The sequence below is a fragment of the Tachyglossus aculeatus genome, chromosome 13 (assembly GCF_015852505.1).
Source record: "Tachyglossus aculeatus isolate mTacAcu1 chromosome 13, mTacAcu1.pri, whole genome shotgun sequence".
Taxonomy (NCBI): Eukaryota; Metazoa; Chordata; class Mammalia; order Monotremata; family Tachyglossidae; genus Tachyglossus; species Tachyglossus aculeatus.
The window spans coordinates 4,633,248-4,648,699 of NC_052078.1; the positions used below are offsets into that span (position 1 = coordinate 4,633,248).

The 15,452-nt window shown below is 54.2% G+C and overlaps 1 protein-coding gene across 4 annotated transcripts in view; it reads left to right on the forward strand.

Moving 5' to 3' along the window:
• Positions 1–15,452, forward strand: part of AGAP3 (ArfGAP with GTPase domain, ankyrin repeat and PH domain 3) — a 65,716-nt gene that overhangs the window by 11,855 nt on the left and 38,409 nt on the right. The window contains exon 1 of one of the 4 annotated variants that reach the window (XM_038755603.1): positions 14,086–14,931. The exons of the other annotated variants lie outside the window; for them this stretch is intronic. Within the exon in view, the coding sequence (XP_038611531.1) occupies positions 14,086–14,931 (846 nt within the window). Of the gene's footprint in view, positions 1–14,085; positions 14,932–15,452 lie in introns of those variants that run through there. 4 annotated transcript variants of the gene reach the window in all.

A 15,452-nucleotide genomic window follows, 5' to 3' on the forward strand; every position in this document is an offset into this window, starting at 1 on the left:
CTTATTCTTATTCTACCCCAGCACTTATTACATTGCCTGGCACCTAGTAAGTGCTTAACAGATTCCATTAAAAAAAAAAAATGTCAGAAGGGCGGTAGCCCAAGGCCTGGATGATGGAATCTCTGGATTTTCCTCCTGGCTCTAGAATAACTGAGAGTGGCTGCTTTGCCAGGGAGTTTAGTCTTTAGAAGCCTCAAGGCAGGGAACAGGGAGTTCACCTTCCTGTGCCCCTCCCAGAGCCCTGCCCATTGTGGGCACCGGCTAGGGCCAGGGTGGAGGATTCCAGTGGACCCAAGCTGCTCTTGAGGCCTCTACGGGGTATGTAGCACTTTTTTCTTTTTTTAATGGTGTTTGTTAAGTGCTTACTATGTGCCAGGCACTGTACTAGGCTCTGGGGTAGATACAACGAGATATTTGGGTTGGGCACAGGCTCTGTCTCTCTTGGGGCTCCCGGTCTTAATCCCTATTTTACAGAGGAGGAAACTGAGGCCCAGTGAAGTGACTTGCCTGCGGCCTCTACAGGGTATGTAGCACTTTTTTCTTTTTTTAATGGTGTTTATTAAGTGCTTACTATGTGCCAGGCACTGTACTAGGCGCTGGGGCAGATACAACGAGATAATTGGGTTGGGCACAGGCTCTGTCTCTCTTGGGGCTCCCGGTCTTAATCCCTATTTTACAGAGGAGGAAACTGAGGCCCAGTGAAGTGACTTGCCCAAGGTCACACAGCAGATGAATGGCAGAGCCAGGATTAGAACCCAGGTCCGCCGACTCTCAGGCCCACTCTCTATCCACTGGGCCATGCTGCTTCTCCATAAGAGTCTTCTTTCACTGAAGGCTTAAGGGTCTTCAGGCATGCCTGGAAGTTTGAGGGGTGGGACGGAGGCCTTCCCAGACTGAGCCCCCTTTTTTCTCTCCTCCTCCCCCATCCCCCCCACCCCACCTCCTTCCCCTCCCCACAGCACCTGTATATGTTTGTACAGATTTATTATTCTATTTATTTTCCTTGTACATATTTACCATTCTATTTATTTTGTTAATGTGGTGCATCTATATTTCTATTTGTTCTGATGCCTTGACACCTGTCCACCTGTTTTGTTTTATTGTCTGTCTCCCCCTTCTAGACGGTGAGCCCATTGTTGGGTAGGGACCGTCTCTATATGTTGCCAACTTGTACTTCCCAAGCGCTTAGTACAGTGCTTTGCAGACAGTAAGCACTTAATAAATACGACTGAATGAATGAATGAATGAATCCCAGAAGCTTTGGGGATGTGGGGGATTCTGTATCCTGGAAGTCTTGGTCAGGGCGGGAGGACAGTCTTCTAACCCCCTGTCTGTCTCCCCCTTCTAGACTGTGAGCCCATTGTTGGTTAGGGGCCGTCTCTATACCGACTTGTACTTCTCAAGCGCTTAGTCCAGTGCTCTGCACACAGTAAGCGCTCAATAAATACGATTGAATGAATGAATGAATGATTGAATGAATAGCCCAGAAGGCTGGGGAGGTGCTACCCACAGGAGAGAGCCCAGATGTCCAGTACTGAGGCAGGCACCTTGACGGGCTCGGAAATATCTGTGGGAGTGGGGAAGGAGGAATCAATCAATCAATCGTATTTACTGAGCGCTTACTGTGTGCAGAGCACTGTACTAAGCGCTTGGGAAGTACAAGAGAGAGAACTGAGACCCTTTGACATGAAGACAATAATACAGAAGCAACATTGGCCTAGCTGATAGAGTCCGGCCCTGGGAGTCAGAAGGACCTGGGTTCTAATCCCCACTCTGCCACTTGCCTGCTGGGTGACCTTGGGCAAGTCACTTCACTTCTCTGGGCCTTAGTTACCTCATCTGTAAAATGGGGATTAGGACTGTGAGCCCTATGTGGGGCAGGGACTATGTCCAACCTGATTAGCTTGTATCTACCCCAGTACTATGTGCCTGGCACAGAGTACAAATACCATTATTAAAAAAAAATAGAAAAGAAGGGGTTGGCAGCTATTCCCTGGACCCCCAACTTCTGCCTGGCCCCCCACCCCCTACGTTTTCCTCTCCCTGTCCACTCCCCCTCAAGCCCACCTCTGCTGGCTGCAGTCAGCCCTGAGGCTATCACCCACCGTCTGCCCGCCCACTTTCCCTGGCATAGCTTGGGGTGTAAAAAAAAAAAAAAAAAACCAGTTGCTAATCCCTGTGGGGGATGAACAGATGCCCCTTTTTAAGACTGTCTCCCCCCCCTTTTCTTTTTCTCTCTCCCTCCCTATTTCTCTCTTTTTTTTCTCTCTCTCCCACTCCATCTCTATTTCTCTCTCAATCCCCTCTTTTCTTTTGCCTTGTGTGTCAGTTTCTTGAGAATACTTGGAGGCAGGAAGCTGGGCTGTTTGGTGGCCGGTTTTTTTCTTCCAGGAAGACCTTAACCCACACTTCCCCCTCTCCAGCACCGGGAGCGAAGGTGTGAGGCAGGGAATGGGCAGCTTTTCATGTATTTTTAAAAGCATCCGGATAGAACCCTTTTCCTGCCTCGCTGTGTCCTCCTCACTCCCACTCCTGCCGAGGCTGTTTCCTGTTACCTGCAGAGCCCGAGAAGGGTCAGGCTCTGTCTTCTGAGGCCTGTTCGATTTTTTTAAAAAATCTTTTTACTTTACCTCAAAAGCCCTCCCTGTCCGCAGTGGACAATCACCCTGTCTTGTGGGGATTGAACGTTTCCCAGTTCCAGTTTGGCCTCGGCCCTTTGCCTGTTGGATGATCTTGGGCAAGTCACTTGACTTCCTTGGGCCTCAGTTTCCTCGTCTGTAAAGTAACAATTCAGTGCCAGTTCTTCCTCCGTCTTAGACTGGGAGCCCCGTGCGGGACAGGGACTGGGGCCCTGTGTGTTTGTATTGTCTACCCCAGTGCTCCACACAGTGCTTGGCACACGGCGCAAAATAAGTGCCCATAGTTGTTGTCAGAGAAGCAGCGTGGCTCAGTGGAAAGAGCCCGGGCTTTGGAGTCAGAGGTCATGGGTTCAAATCCCGGCTCTGCCAACTGTCAGCTGTGTGACTTTGGGCAAGTCACTTCACTTCTCTGAGCCTCAGTTCCCTCAGCTGTAAAATGGGGATTAAGACTGTGAGCCCCCCGTGGGACAACCTGATCACCTTGTAACCTCCCCAGCGCTTAGAACAGTGCTTTGCACATAGTAAGCGCTTAATAAATGCCATCATTATTATTATTATTATTGTTAGGAACTGTTCTTCCTGCCCACGAGGAGCTTGCCCTTGAAGGTAGAAATATTTGCAAGCTGTAATGAAGACAACCTGATCACCTGGTAATCTCCCCAGCGCTTAGTACAGTGCTCTGCACATAGTAAGCGCTCAATAAAACGATTGATGAAGAGAAAAATCCCTGGAGCCTGAGAGGGAAGAGAATTGGTTGGAAGAGGCCATGTAGATATCCCAGAAGGGAAAACTGCACCCCCCCTGCTGTTTTTCTTTCTTTTTCCTGACCTGTGAAGACAAACAGTCCATCAGTCAACCAGTCAGTTGTATTTATTGAGCGCTTGCTGTGTGCAGAGAGCACTGTACTAAGTGTTTGGGAGAGGACAGTCCAACGGAGTTGGTAGACACATTCCCTGCCCACAGTGAGCTTACAGTTTAGAGACCTTTGTATGCCCCTGTCCACCACCATCTCCGCTCACAGGCCCTCACAACAACCCAGAGCTTTTTTTTTCTTTCATTTTTTAAAAATGGTATTTGTTAAGCGCTTATTATGTGGTAGGCACTGTACTAAGCGCTGGGATCTATACATGCTAATCAGGTTGGAAACAATCCATGTCTCACCTGGGGTTCACAGTCTTAATCCCTATTTTACGGACGAGGCGATGGAAGCCCAGAGAAGTGAAGTGATTTGCCCAAGGTCCCGCTGCAGACACGTGGCAGGGGCGGGATTAGAACCCAGGTCCTCTGACTCCCAGGACCACGCTCTTTCCACTAGGCCGTGTAATCCCGGCTCTGTGATTATCTGATTATCTTGACGCTACTCCAGCGTTTAGAATGGTGCCTGGCCTAGTAAGCACTTAAATACCATTTTTAAAAAATCCGCAGAAATATACATCGTTTCTGAGCTACAGACGCTTATGTCCTTTAGTTTGTGGTTGGAACCGCTGCTGCAGTGTCTGAATCTGTTTTTAACCCTCGCTTCTGCTCAAAAGGGAACCCCCTTCCTCCCACCCCCTCCCTGTTTTGACAGTACCCAGGGGCTGTACTCCCCCTCCAACCCCAACTATAAATTCACCCATTGCTTTGGTAGGTAGGTAGCCAATCAATCGATCGATCAGTCACATTTATTGAGTACTTACTGTGTGAAGAGTACTGTTCTAATAATAATAATAATTATGATGATGGCATTTACTTTTAGACTGTGAGCCCACTGTTGGGTAGGGACTGTCTCTATATGTTGCCAATTTGTACTTCCCAAGCGCTTAGTACAGTGCTCTGCACACAGTAAGCGCTCAATAAATACGATTGATGATGATGATGATTTACTAAGCACTTACTATGTGCAAAGCACTGTTCTAAGCGCTGGGGAGATTACCAGGTGATCAGGTTGTCCCACGGGGGGCTCCCAGTCTTCATCCCCATTTTCCAGATGAAGGAAACTGAGGCACAGAGAAGTGATGTGACTTGCCCAAAGTCACACAGCTGACAATTGGCGGAGCTGGGATTTGAACCCATGAACTCTGACTCCAAAGCCCGTGCTCTTTCCACTGAGCCACATTGCTTCTCTCTAAGCAACTTCTAAGTGCTTGGGAGAGGACAGTATAATTATGACAGGCACATTCCCTGCCCTCAACGAGCTTTCAGTCTACAGGAGGAAACATTAAAGTAAATTACGTGTATGTCCATAAGTGCTTTGGGGCTGAGGATGGGGTGATTAGGGTAGGAATCTGAGGGTGATGCAGAAGGGAGAGGGAGGAGGGGAAATGAGGGATTAGTCAGGGAAGGCCTCTTGGAAGAGGTGAGCTTTTAATGAGGCTCTAAAGGAGGGGAGTGTACTGGTCTGACAGATATGAAGGGGGATGGAGTTCCAGGCTAGCTATAATTTTCTCTCCCAAGGGCTTAGTACAGTGCGCCGCACCCAGTAAGCGCCCAGTAAATAAACACTGATTGACGTGGGCGAGGGGTCAGCCAGGAAGGTCCTTTTTTTTGATTTGAGAGAAAAAAATAAAAGTAGTACGGACTAATAATTAACAGAGAAGCAGCGTGGCTCAGTGGAAAGAGCCCGGGCTTTGGAGTCAGAGGTCATGGGTTCAAACCCCGGCTCCGCCAATGGTCAGCCGTGTGACTTTGGGCAAGTCACTTAACTTCTCTGTGCACCAGTGATGTCATCTGTAAAATGGGGGGTAAGACTGAGCTCCGTGTGGGCCAGGGACTGTGTCCAACCTGATTATCATCATCAATCGTATTTATTGAGCGCTTACTGTGTGTAGAGCACTGGACTAAGCGCTTGGGAAGTACAAATTGGCAACATATAGAGACAGTCCCTACCCAGCAGTGGGCTCACAGTCTAAAAGGGGGAGACAGAGAACAAAACCAAACATACTAACAAAACAAAATAAATAGAATAGATATGTACAAGCAAAATAAATAAATAAATAAATGAATAGAGTAATAAATATGTACAAACATATATACATATATACAGGTGCTGTGGGGAAGGGAAGGAGGTAAGATGGGGGGGATGGAGAGGGGGACGAGGGGGATTAGCTTGTCACTACCCCAGCACTTAAATATGGTGCATAGTAATCGTGTAAAAGGGAAGCAGTGTGGCTCAGTGGAAAGAGCCCGGGCTTTGGAGTCAGAGGTCATGGGTTCAAATCCCAGCTCCGCCAATTGTCAGCAGTGTGACTTTGGGCAAGTCACTTAACTTCTCTGTGCCTCAGTTCCCTCTTCTGTAAAATGGGGATGAAGACCGTGAGCCCCCTGTGGGACAACCTGATCACCTTGTAACCTCCCCAGCGCTTTGCACATAATAAGCGCTTAATAAATGCCATTATTATTATTATAAAAACAGAAGCAAACTAAACAAAAGCGTTGTATCTCTTTGTGCTAGGGAGGGTGGAAATAAATCCCCGACAGTAACGGGTGGCGTTCATTTATTCAGTTGTGTTTTTTGAGCACTTACTGTGTACAGAGCACTGTACTAAGTGCTTGGGAGAGTACAGTACAACCCGGTGTGGCTCAAGTTGCTGGGAAAAGCTTGCTCGGAGGAGGTGGGGGGAGCTGTGGGTTGTCTGCTGGGTTGTTGTGTGTGTTTGGGGGCGGCGGGGAGCTCAAGAAGAACCTGTTTGGAGGTGAGACCAACCTCCAGGCGCTTAGTACAGTGCTGTGCACACAGTAAGCGCTCAGTAAATACGATTGAATGAATGCAGGAGTTGGGGTTCGCCGAGGCCCTGGCTGCGGGCTCAGGTTGGGAGGATCGAGTGCTGCCACCTGGGGGACTTAGACGGTACAGCACCTTTGAGGATTTTTAATTTAATTTAATTTTTTGGAGAGGATATTTGTCATGCGCTTACTTTGCGCCAGATCCTATCCTAAAGGCTGGGGTAATAATAATAATAATAATAGCATTTATTAAGCGCTAACTGTGTGCAAAGAACCGTTCTAAGCGCTGGGGAGGTTACAAGGCGATCAGGTTGTCCCACATGGGGCTCACAGTCTTAACCCCCGTTTTCCAGATGAGGGAACTGAGGCACAGAGAAGTTAAGTGACTTGCCCAAAGTCACACAGCTGACACGTGGCGGAGCTGGGATTTGAACCCGTGACCTCCGACCCCCAAACCCGTGCTCTTTCCACCGAGCCACGCTGCTTCTCGGCGTGATTGTATCTATCAGGGTAGATACAAGGTGATCATTTTGGACACAGTTCCCTGTCGCAAATGGGGCTCACAGCCTTAATCCCCTCTGACTCCCAAGCCCATGCTCTATCCGTTTGGCCAATCAATCAATCAATCGTATTTATTGAGCGCTTACTGTGTGCAGAGCACTACTAAGCGCTTGGGAAGTACAAGTCGGCAACATATAGAGACAGTCCCTACCCAACAGTGGGCTCACAGTTTAAAAGGGGGAGACAGAGAACAAAACCAAACATACTAACAAAATAAAATAAATAGAATAGATATCATCATCATCATCATCAATCGTATTTATTGAGCGCTTACTATGTGCAGAGCACTGTACTAAGCGCTTGGGAAGTACAAATTGGCAACATATAGAGACAGTCCCTACCCAACAGTGGGCTCACAGTTTAAAAGGGGGAGACAGAGAACAAAACCAAACATACTAACAAAATAAAATGAATAGAATAGATATGTACAAGTAAAATAAATAAATAACTAGAGTAATAAATATGTACAAACATATATACAGGTGCAGTGGGGAAGGGAAGGAGGTAAGATGGGGGAGATCTTGGGCCTTGCTTTACTTGGGACTGTGAAGCCTTTTCCTGCTGTTGATGAGAGAAGAGGCTCCTCACTGACTCCATCCCCAATGTCTCGGGACCTAAAGGGACAAGAAAGTAAACATTCACTCATTCATTCCATCGTAATTATTGAGCCCTTGCCGCACACAAAGCACTGTACTAATCGCTTGGGAGAGTACAATATAACAATAAACGGACATATTCCTTGCCCACAACGAACATGACTCAGTGGAAAGAACATGGGCCCAGGAGTCAGGAGATCCGGCTTCTAGTCCCAGCTCTCCCACGCAGCAGTGGGACCTTGAGCAAGTTCTTGAACCTCTCTGAGCCTCAGTTTCCCCCTCTGCAAAATGGGCCTAAGATACCTACTTCTCTCCCCCCCACACCTTAGATTTTGGGGCAGGGACTCCGTCGGAAATGACTGGCCGCGTCGCCCCCAGTGCTTAGCCTAGTGCTGTGGCCCATGGGCAGCATTTAAGAAACACCATAATAATAATAATTATTCATTAAGCTACAGCCTCTTGCGGTGGGCGTAATAAATTGCCTTTTGAGGATAATGAAGGTCGAAGGCTCTCCAGCTTTCATTTATGTTTTCAAAGGTTTTGACCTTTGTTTATATTATTTTCCTTCCCTCCCAAAGTAGGGCAGAACCCCCCGCCCCCCATACACACACTTTTCAGATAGGGAAATGGCAGCTCAGACCGGCTCAGCACCCCCATATCCAGGCCTGCCTCTGAATTTCTTAGAGGCATTCCCACTCTGGCATGGCAGATGTATTAGGGAAAAGCCTCGTGCTGTGGAGCAGATCCCATTGATTCCATGGAAATGATAGGCTGGTAATTCACTCCCACTGGGTCAATGCAGGGAGCGAGGTCTCAATTTCTAGCAGAACTGCTGACCTGGAGGCAGGGTCTCTCCTGTTTTGGCATCTATCAGTTGTGTTTATTGAGCGCCCAGTGTATGCAGAGCCCTATACTAAGCATTTGGAAGAGTATCATCAGTGGTATTTATTGAACACTTACTATGTGCAGAGCACTTGGGAGAGTACAGTACAACAGAGTTGGCAGACCTGTTCCCTGCCCACAAGTTTCCAGTCTCTCAGAACCTGCTTTTGATCTTCTTCGGGCTCAAAAGTGCTTAGTACAGTGCTCTGCACCCAATGGGCCCTCAATAAATACCATTGATGATGAATGAGATGATGGTGTTGGGAGTAGCTCTCTTGTAGCTTTATTTAGAGGTGACTTGCCATCAGGCCAGGTTGATCCAAGGGGCTGCCGTAACATTAGCCCCCAGGGCTGTCGATCGTGCCCGGGGCCAGGGCAGGGTGAGCTGACTCAGGCTGGAGTTTGTGCCCCAAATCAGCTTGGTGAGTTTCCTCTTCCAGTGACTTTCAGCTTCCTTCGGTTGCGCTGTGGAGAGACAGGATTTGCACATGTTGGCTTTAGTTGTGTGGTGGGGAGGCAGGAGTTGGCCGCGTTGGCTTTGGTTGCACCGAGGGGATGCAGGAGTTGGCCGCGTTGGCTTTGGTTGCCTTGAAGGGAGGCAGAAGTTGGCCATGTTGGGATAATAATAATGATAGTATTCGTTAAGCGCTTACTATGTGCCAAGCACAGTTCTCCAGGGTCGGTTCTGTTTAAGGTTCTTAGAGGAGGTCAACTTCAGTCAGTCAAACAATGGTGTTTATTGAACACTTACTGTCTCCCAAGGAGCTTACAGTCTAGTGGCCTTGCTGAGAGCTCACCTCCTCCAGGAGGCCTTCCCAGACTGAGACCCTTCCTTCCTCTCCCCCTCGTCCCCCTCTCCATCCCCACCATCTTACCTCCTTCCCTTCCCCACAGCACCTGTATATATGTATATATGTTTGTACATATTTATTACTCTATTTTACTTGTACATATCTATTCTATTTATTTTATTTTGTTAGTATGTTTGGTTTTTTCTCTGTCTCCCCCTTTTAGACTGTGAGCCCACTGTTGGGTAGGGACTGTCTCTATATGTTGCCAATTTGTACTTCCCGAGCGCTTAGTACAGTGCTCTGCACATAGTAAGCGCTCAATAAATGCGATTGATGATGATAGTGGCCGACACAGACATTAAAGAAAGTTACAGAGGGGAAATGGTAGCGCATAAAGATGTATGTTTTGTAATAGTATTCGTTAAGCGCTCACTAGGTATAAAGCATGGATACAGGTTAATCAGGTCGCACCCAATCCGTGCCCCAAACGGGGCTCACGGTCTAAGTAGGAGGGAGAACAGGTATTGAATCCCCGTTTTTGCAGCCGAAACTGAGAAGTGAAGTGACTTGCCAAAGGTCACACAGCAGGCAAATAAGTGGTGGAGCCGGGATTAGAAGCCAGGTCCTCCGGCTCCCAGGGCTGGGCTTTATCCACCAGGCTCTGCTGTCCGTAAGTGCTGTTGTATTTGGGGATGGGGTGAACATCAAAGTGCTCAGGGGTTATAGTAATTATGGTACTTAAGTGCTTATTATGTGCCAAGCACTGTTATAAGCACCGGGGTAGATACAAGTTTATCCGGTTAGACACAGTCCCTGTTCCACATGGGGCTCGTGCTCTTAACCCTGATTTTTCAGACGAGGGAACTGAGGCCCAGAGAATAATAATAATAATAATATTACTGGCATTTGTTAAGCGCTTATTATGTGCAAAGCACTGTTCTAAGCGCTGGGGAGGTTACAAGGTGATCAGGTTGTCCCCCGTGAGGCTCACGGTCTTCATCCCCATTTTACAGAGAAGTGAAGTGACTTGCCCAAGGTCACACAGTAGGCAAGTGGCAGAGCTGGGACTAGAACCCACGTCCTCTGACTCCCAAGCCCGGGCTCTTTCCCCTAGGCCACGCCGCTCCTATCTCCAGCGTGGCTCAGTGGAAAGAGCCCGGGCTTTGGAGTCAGAGGTCATGGGTTCAAATCCCATCTCCTCCAACTGTCAGCTGTGTGACTTTGGGCAAGTCACTTCACTTCTCTGGGCCTCAGTTCCCTCATCTGTAAAATGGGGATTAAAACTGTGAGCCCCCCCCGTGGGACAACCTGATCACCTTGTAACCTCCCCAGCGCCTAGAACAGTGCTTTGCACATAGTAAGCGCTTAACAAATACCAGCATTATTATTATTATCAGTTCCTGTTCGCTCCCTCCGAGGAACAAGGAATGGTTTCCCTCCCCTACCCGCCTTTCCTGATGCCGTTCCCGGTGTGGCAGTGCCCCGGACCGGGATTTCTGCCTCTCCGCGTTTGATTGATTCCTCCGGAGCTCCTAGTTGGAGGAAAGACTCTCCCTCCTCAGGCCCTCCCCTTGCTCTTCCCCTCCGGGATTTCACCCCTTTTATCTTCTCCTTGAGTCGCTGAAGTTGGATTTCCCAAAGCCCGGACCTGGAGGAACCTCAAAGGAGAAAGGAATCCTGGGGAGAAGCAGCCCAGTCTAGTGGAAGGGCATGGGAGTCAGAGGACCTGGGTTCTAATCCAGTCTCCACCACTTAACAGCCGTGGGACCTTGGACGAGTCACTTCACTTCTCTGGGCCTCGGTTCCATCATCTGCAAAATGGGGATTCGATACCTGTTCTCCATCCTACTTAGATTGGGACCCCCATGTGAGACCTGATAATCTTGTATTCACCCCCCCGGCTCTTAGTACAGTGCTTGGCACGTAGTTAACGCTTAACAAATGTTATTATCATTATTAATAATAATAAATGCCCCTGGTGGGGGGGACCTGCCCCCCCAGGCCCACATCCACCCCACCATCAAGAGTCAAAGGCTGTGGTTTGCCTCCTGCTCTGCCTAGCAACAGGTTTGCAAAGCTGGAAAAGAGGCAGAGAGGGAGGGGAATTTAGGGAAGCAGCGTGGCCTAATGGATAGAACGCGTGTCTGGGAGTCAGAGGGCTTGGGTTCTAATCCTGACTCTGCCACTTGTCTGCGGTGTAGTAGGGGTAATAGTAATGGAGCACCTGGTAGGTGCAATGCCCTGTACTAAGCACTGGATGAGCCGTGGTCCCTGCCTACAAGGAGCTTCCACTCTAGAGGGAGAAAATGCATCTGCTGCTCTAGGAATTTTATTTCCACATCTAAACCAGGTCTACCACCAGGAGAAACAGTGGGGCCTAGTGCGAGAGCCCAGTCCTGGGAGTTACAGGACCTGGGTTCTACTCCTGGCTCTGCTACTTGCCAGCCATGTGACCCTGGGCAAGTCACTTCTCTGAGCCTCAGTTTCCTCATCTGTAAAATGGGGATTCCTACTTAGGCTGTGAGCCCCAAGGGGTACAGGGCCTGTGAGCCCCAAGGGGGATAGGGCCTGTGTCTGACTTGATTATCTTGTATTACCCCAGCACTTAGTACTGTGCTTGGCACCCAGTAAGTCCAAATACCGCTATAAGTGGAGGAGGAGGAGGAAGAAATGCTCCCTTCTTGCTAACTTCAGCCCCACTTGTCACTCAGACCCCTGTGCTCTGGCGTTTGGGGAGGATCAGAGTTTTCGCTTCTCCAGAAAGAGACCACATGGGCCCCAGTTGCTTGGGCAGAACTTTCCCCAATCCCGAGAGCCTGGGGATGGCTCTCGGTTGGGATTTCTTAATTTCCCCAGAGCCTGGGAGAGCCATGTACATGCCCCATTCCAGGTACTCCCTGCCTGGATCCCCATCCTTCAGTCCCGCTCCTGCCGTCCGGCTCCTGCCCCAGCCCTGGCCCCCAGACTGCTCCAGGCTGGGCTTGCCCACCGCCTTGCTTCTGCCCCAACTCTGGCTCTCAGGGTTGGACACTGCGGTCTGGGCATGAGTGCTGCCCAGCTCCTGCCCCAGCCCCAGCTCCCGGGTGCTCCAGGCACGTCCTGGCTCCTGCCTCAGGTCTGGCAACTGGGGCTTGCCCGCCGATAGGTTCCCGTCCCAACTCTAGCTCCTTAAGGTGCCTCAGGCTGGGCTTGCCGTCCGCCTGCCTCCTGCCCCAAGTTCCGGCTCCTGAGGGGGTCCAGGCCGGGCTTAGTCCGGTTCCTGCCCCAGCTCCGGCTCCTGAGGGGGTCCAGGCCGGGCTTAGCCCGGTTCCTGCCCCAGCTACTGAGGGGGTCCAGGCCGGGCTTAGCCCGGTTCCTGCCCCAGCTCCGGTTCCTGCCCCAGCTCCTGAGGGGGTCCAGGCCGGGCTTAGCCCGGTTCCTGCCCCAGCTCCGGTTCCTGCCCCAGCTCCGGCTCCTGAGGGGGTCCAGACTGGGCTTAGCCCGCCTCCTGCCCCAGCTCCGGCTCCTGAGGGGGGTCCAGGCCGGGCTTAGCCCAGTTCCTGCCCCAGCTCCAGCTCTTCAGGGGTTCCAGGCCGGGCTTAGCCCGGTTCCTGCCCCAGCTCCTGAGGGGGTCCAGGCCGGGCTTAGCCCGGTTCCTGCCCCAGCTCCGGCTCTTGAGGGGGTCCAGACTGGGCTTAGCCCGGTTCCTGCCCCAGCTCCGGCTCCTGAGGGGGTCCAGACTGGGCTTAGCCCGCCTCCTGCCCCAGCTCCGGCTCCTGAGGGGGGGTCCAGGCCGGGCTTAGCCCAGTTCCTGCCCCAGCTCCGGCTCCTGAGGGGATCCAGGCCGGGCTTAGCCCGGTTCCTGCCCCAGCTCCTGAGGGGTTCCAGGCCGGGCTTAGCCCGGTTCCTGCCCCAGCTCCTGAGGGGGTCCAGGCCGGGCCTAGCCCGGTTCCTGCCCCAGCTCCGGCTCCTGAGGGGGTCCAGACTGGGCTCAGCCCGGTTCCTGCCCCAGCTCCGGCTCCTGAGGGGGGTCCAGGCCGGGCTTAGCCCAGTTCCTGCCCCAGCTCCGGCTCCTGAGGGGATCCAGGCCGGGCTTAGCCCGGTTCCTGCCCCAGCTCCTGAGGGGTTCCAGGCCGGGCTTAGCCCGGTTCCTGCCCCAGCTCCTGAGGGGGTCCAGGCCGGGCTTAGCCCGGTTCCTGCCCCAGCTCCGGCTCTTGAGGGGGTCCAGACTGGGCTTAGCCCGGTTCCTGCCCCAGCTCTGGCTCTTCAGGGGTTCCAGGCTGGGCTCAGCCCGGTTCCTGCCCCAGCTCCGGCTCTTCAGGGGTTCCAGGCTGGGCTTAGCCCGGTTCCTGCCCCAGCTCCGGCTCTTGAGGGGGTCCAGACCGGGATTAGCCCGGTTCCTGCCCCAGCTCCGGCTCTTCAGGGGTTCCAGGCCGGGCTCAGCCCGGTTCCTGCCCCAGCTCCGGCTCTTCAGGGGTTCCAGGCCGGGCTTAGCCCGGTTCCTGCCCCCAGCTCCGGCTCCTGAGGGGGTTCCAGGCCGGGCTTAGCCCGGTTCCTGCTCCTGAGGGGTTCCAGTCCGGGGTCAGCCCGGTTCCTGCCCCAGCTCCGGCTCCCGTTTGGATCCAGTCCGGGCTCAGCCCGGTTCCTGCCCCAGTCCTTGGCCCTGCCCCTGCCCCGGCTCCGGCTCCGGCTCCCGCGTGGATCCATGCCGGGCTTGCGGTCCGGCCGGCGGGGGCTGGGGCTGCCGGGGCTCCCGGGGGCCGGCCAGGTCCGGGCTTGCCGGGCTTTGCCGGGCGGCCGCTTCCAGGTGCGGGACCGACCCACCGACCGAGGGACCGACCCACCGACCCACCGAGGGACCCACCGAGGGTCCGGGCTGGGTCCGGGGCTGCCCCCGGCCTTTGGGACCATGGGCCCGGGCCCCTGAGGAGCATGGAGCGGGGCCGGCCCGGGCCCGACGGCTTCGGCGGGGAGCGGCCCGGGGGCGTCCGCCGAGCGCTCAGCCTCTGCGACTCCCTGGACCTGCAGGGGTCCGCCCCAACGTCGTCCTCCCCCCCCTCCTCCTCCTCCTCCTCCTCCTCCCCCTCGGCCGCCGTGCGGGCCGCCCTGAGCGCCGCCCGGGCCCAGGCCCCGCGCCCCAAGAGCTTCTGCTCGGGGAGCCCGGCGGGGGGGCCCCGGACCCTCCTCCTCGGCCTGCTGCGGCCCCGCCGGGCCCGGGCCCCCGGAGGAGCCGCCCCCCCCGGAGGAGCCCCCTCCCCCGGGGAGCCCGGGGAGCCCCCGGCCCGGCCGCGCCCCACCAGCATGACGTTCCTGGAGGTGAGCCGGCTGGGGCCCGGGGCCGGCGGGGGACCCCCCGGGCCGGGCCGGGCCGGCAGCGCGGGGTTCCCGCGCGGGGCCTCGCTGTGGAGCAGCCAGCGGTGGCAGGTGTTCCGGGGCGGCGGGGGCTTCGGGGGCCCCCCGGACCCGGACCCCCGTCGCCGGGGCTTCTCGGCCCTGAAGAAGAGCTTCAGCTTCCGTCTGCGGCGGGGCCAGGAGGTCCGGCGCTCCGGGTCCGGCCTGCTGCCCGCCCCGCCGCCGCCGCCCCCCCGGGCCCGGGCCCGCACCAAGAGCGACGGCGACGCGGCCTCCCTGCGGCCCTTCCCCAGCCGCCGGGACCTGCTGCTCCCGGACCCCGAGCCCCCTTCCCGCCCCGCCGCCGCCACCACCGCCGCCGCCGCCGGCCTCTGGAAGCTGCTCACCGGACGCTTCCGCCGCACCGAGCCCGGGCCTCCCCCCAACGCCCCCGGGACCCCCAAGGCCCCGCGAGCCCCCCTCGGACCCCCGACCCCGCCCGGTAATAACGACAGCAGCGCCGTCTCCTAAGCGCTTACTAGGGGAGGAGACGAGGTGCCATCAGGTGGGGCCACCCAGTCTTCACCCCCCTCTGACAGGTGGGGTCACCGAGGCGCAGAGAAGGGACGCCTTTTAGACTGTGAGCCCACTGTTGGGTAGGGACTGTCTCTATATGTTGCCAATTTGTACTTCCCAAGCGCTTAGTACAGTGCTCTGCACATAGTAAGCGCTCAATAAATACGATTGATGATGATGACGCGGCCGGCCCAGAGCCACCCGGCTGACGAGCGGCAGAGCCGGGATTAGAACCCGTGACCTCTGACTCCCAAGCCCGGGCTCTTTCCACCGAGCCCCAGCGGGCCCGGGAGTCCGAGTGTGGCACCACGGGCTGGGCCGAACCGGGGGGCCCCGTGATAACGATGATAGTGACGGCGTTTGTTAAGCGCTTACCATGTGCCAAGCACCGT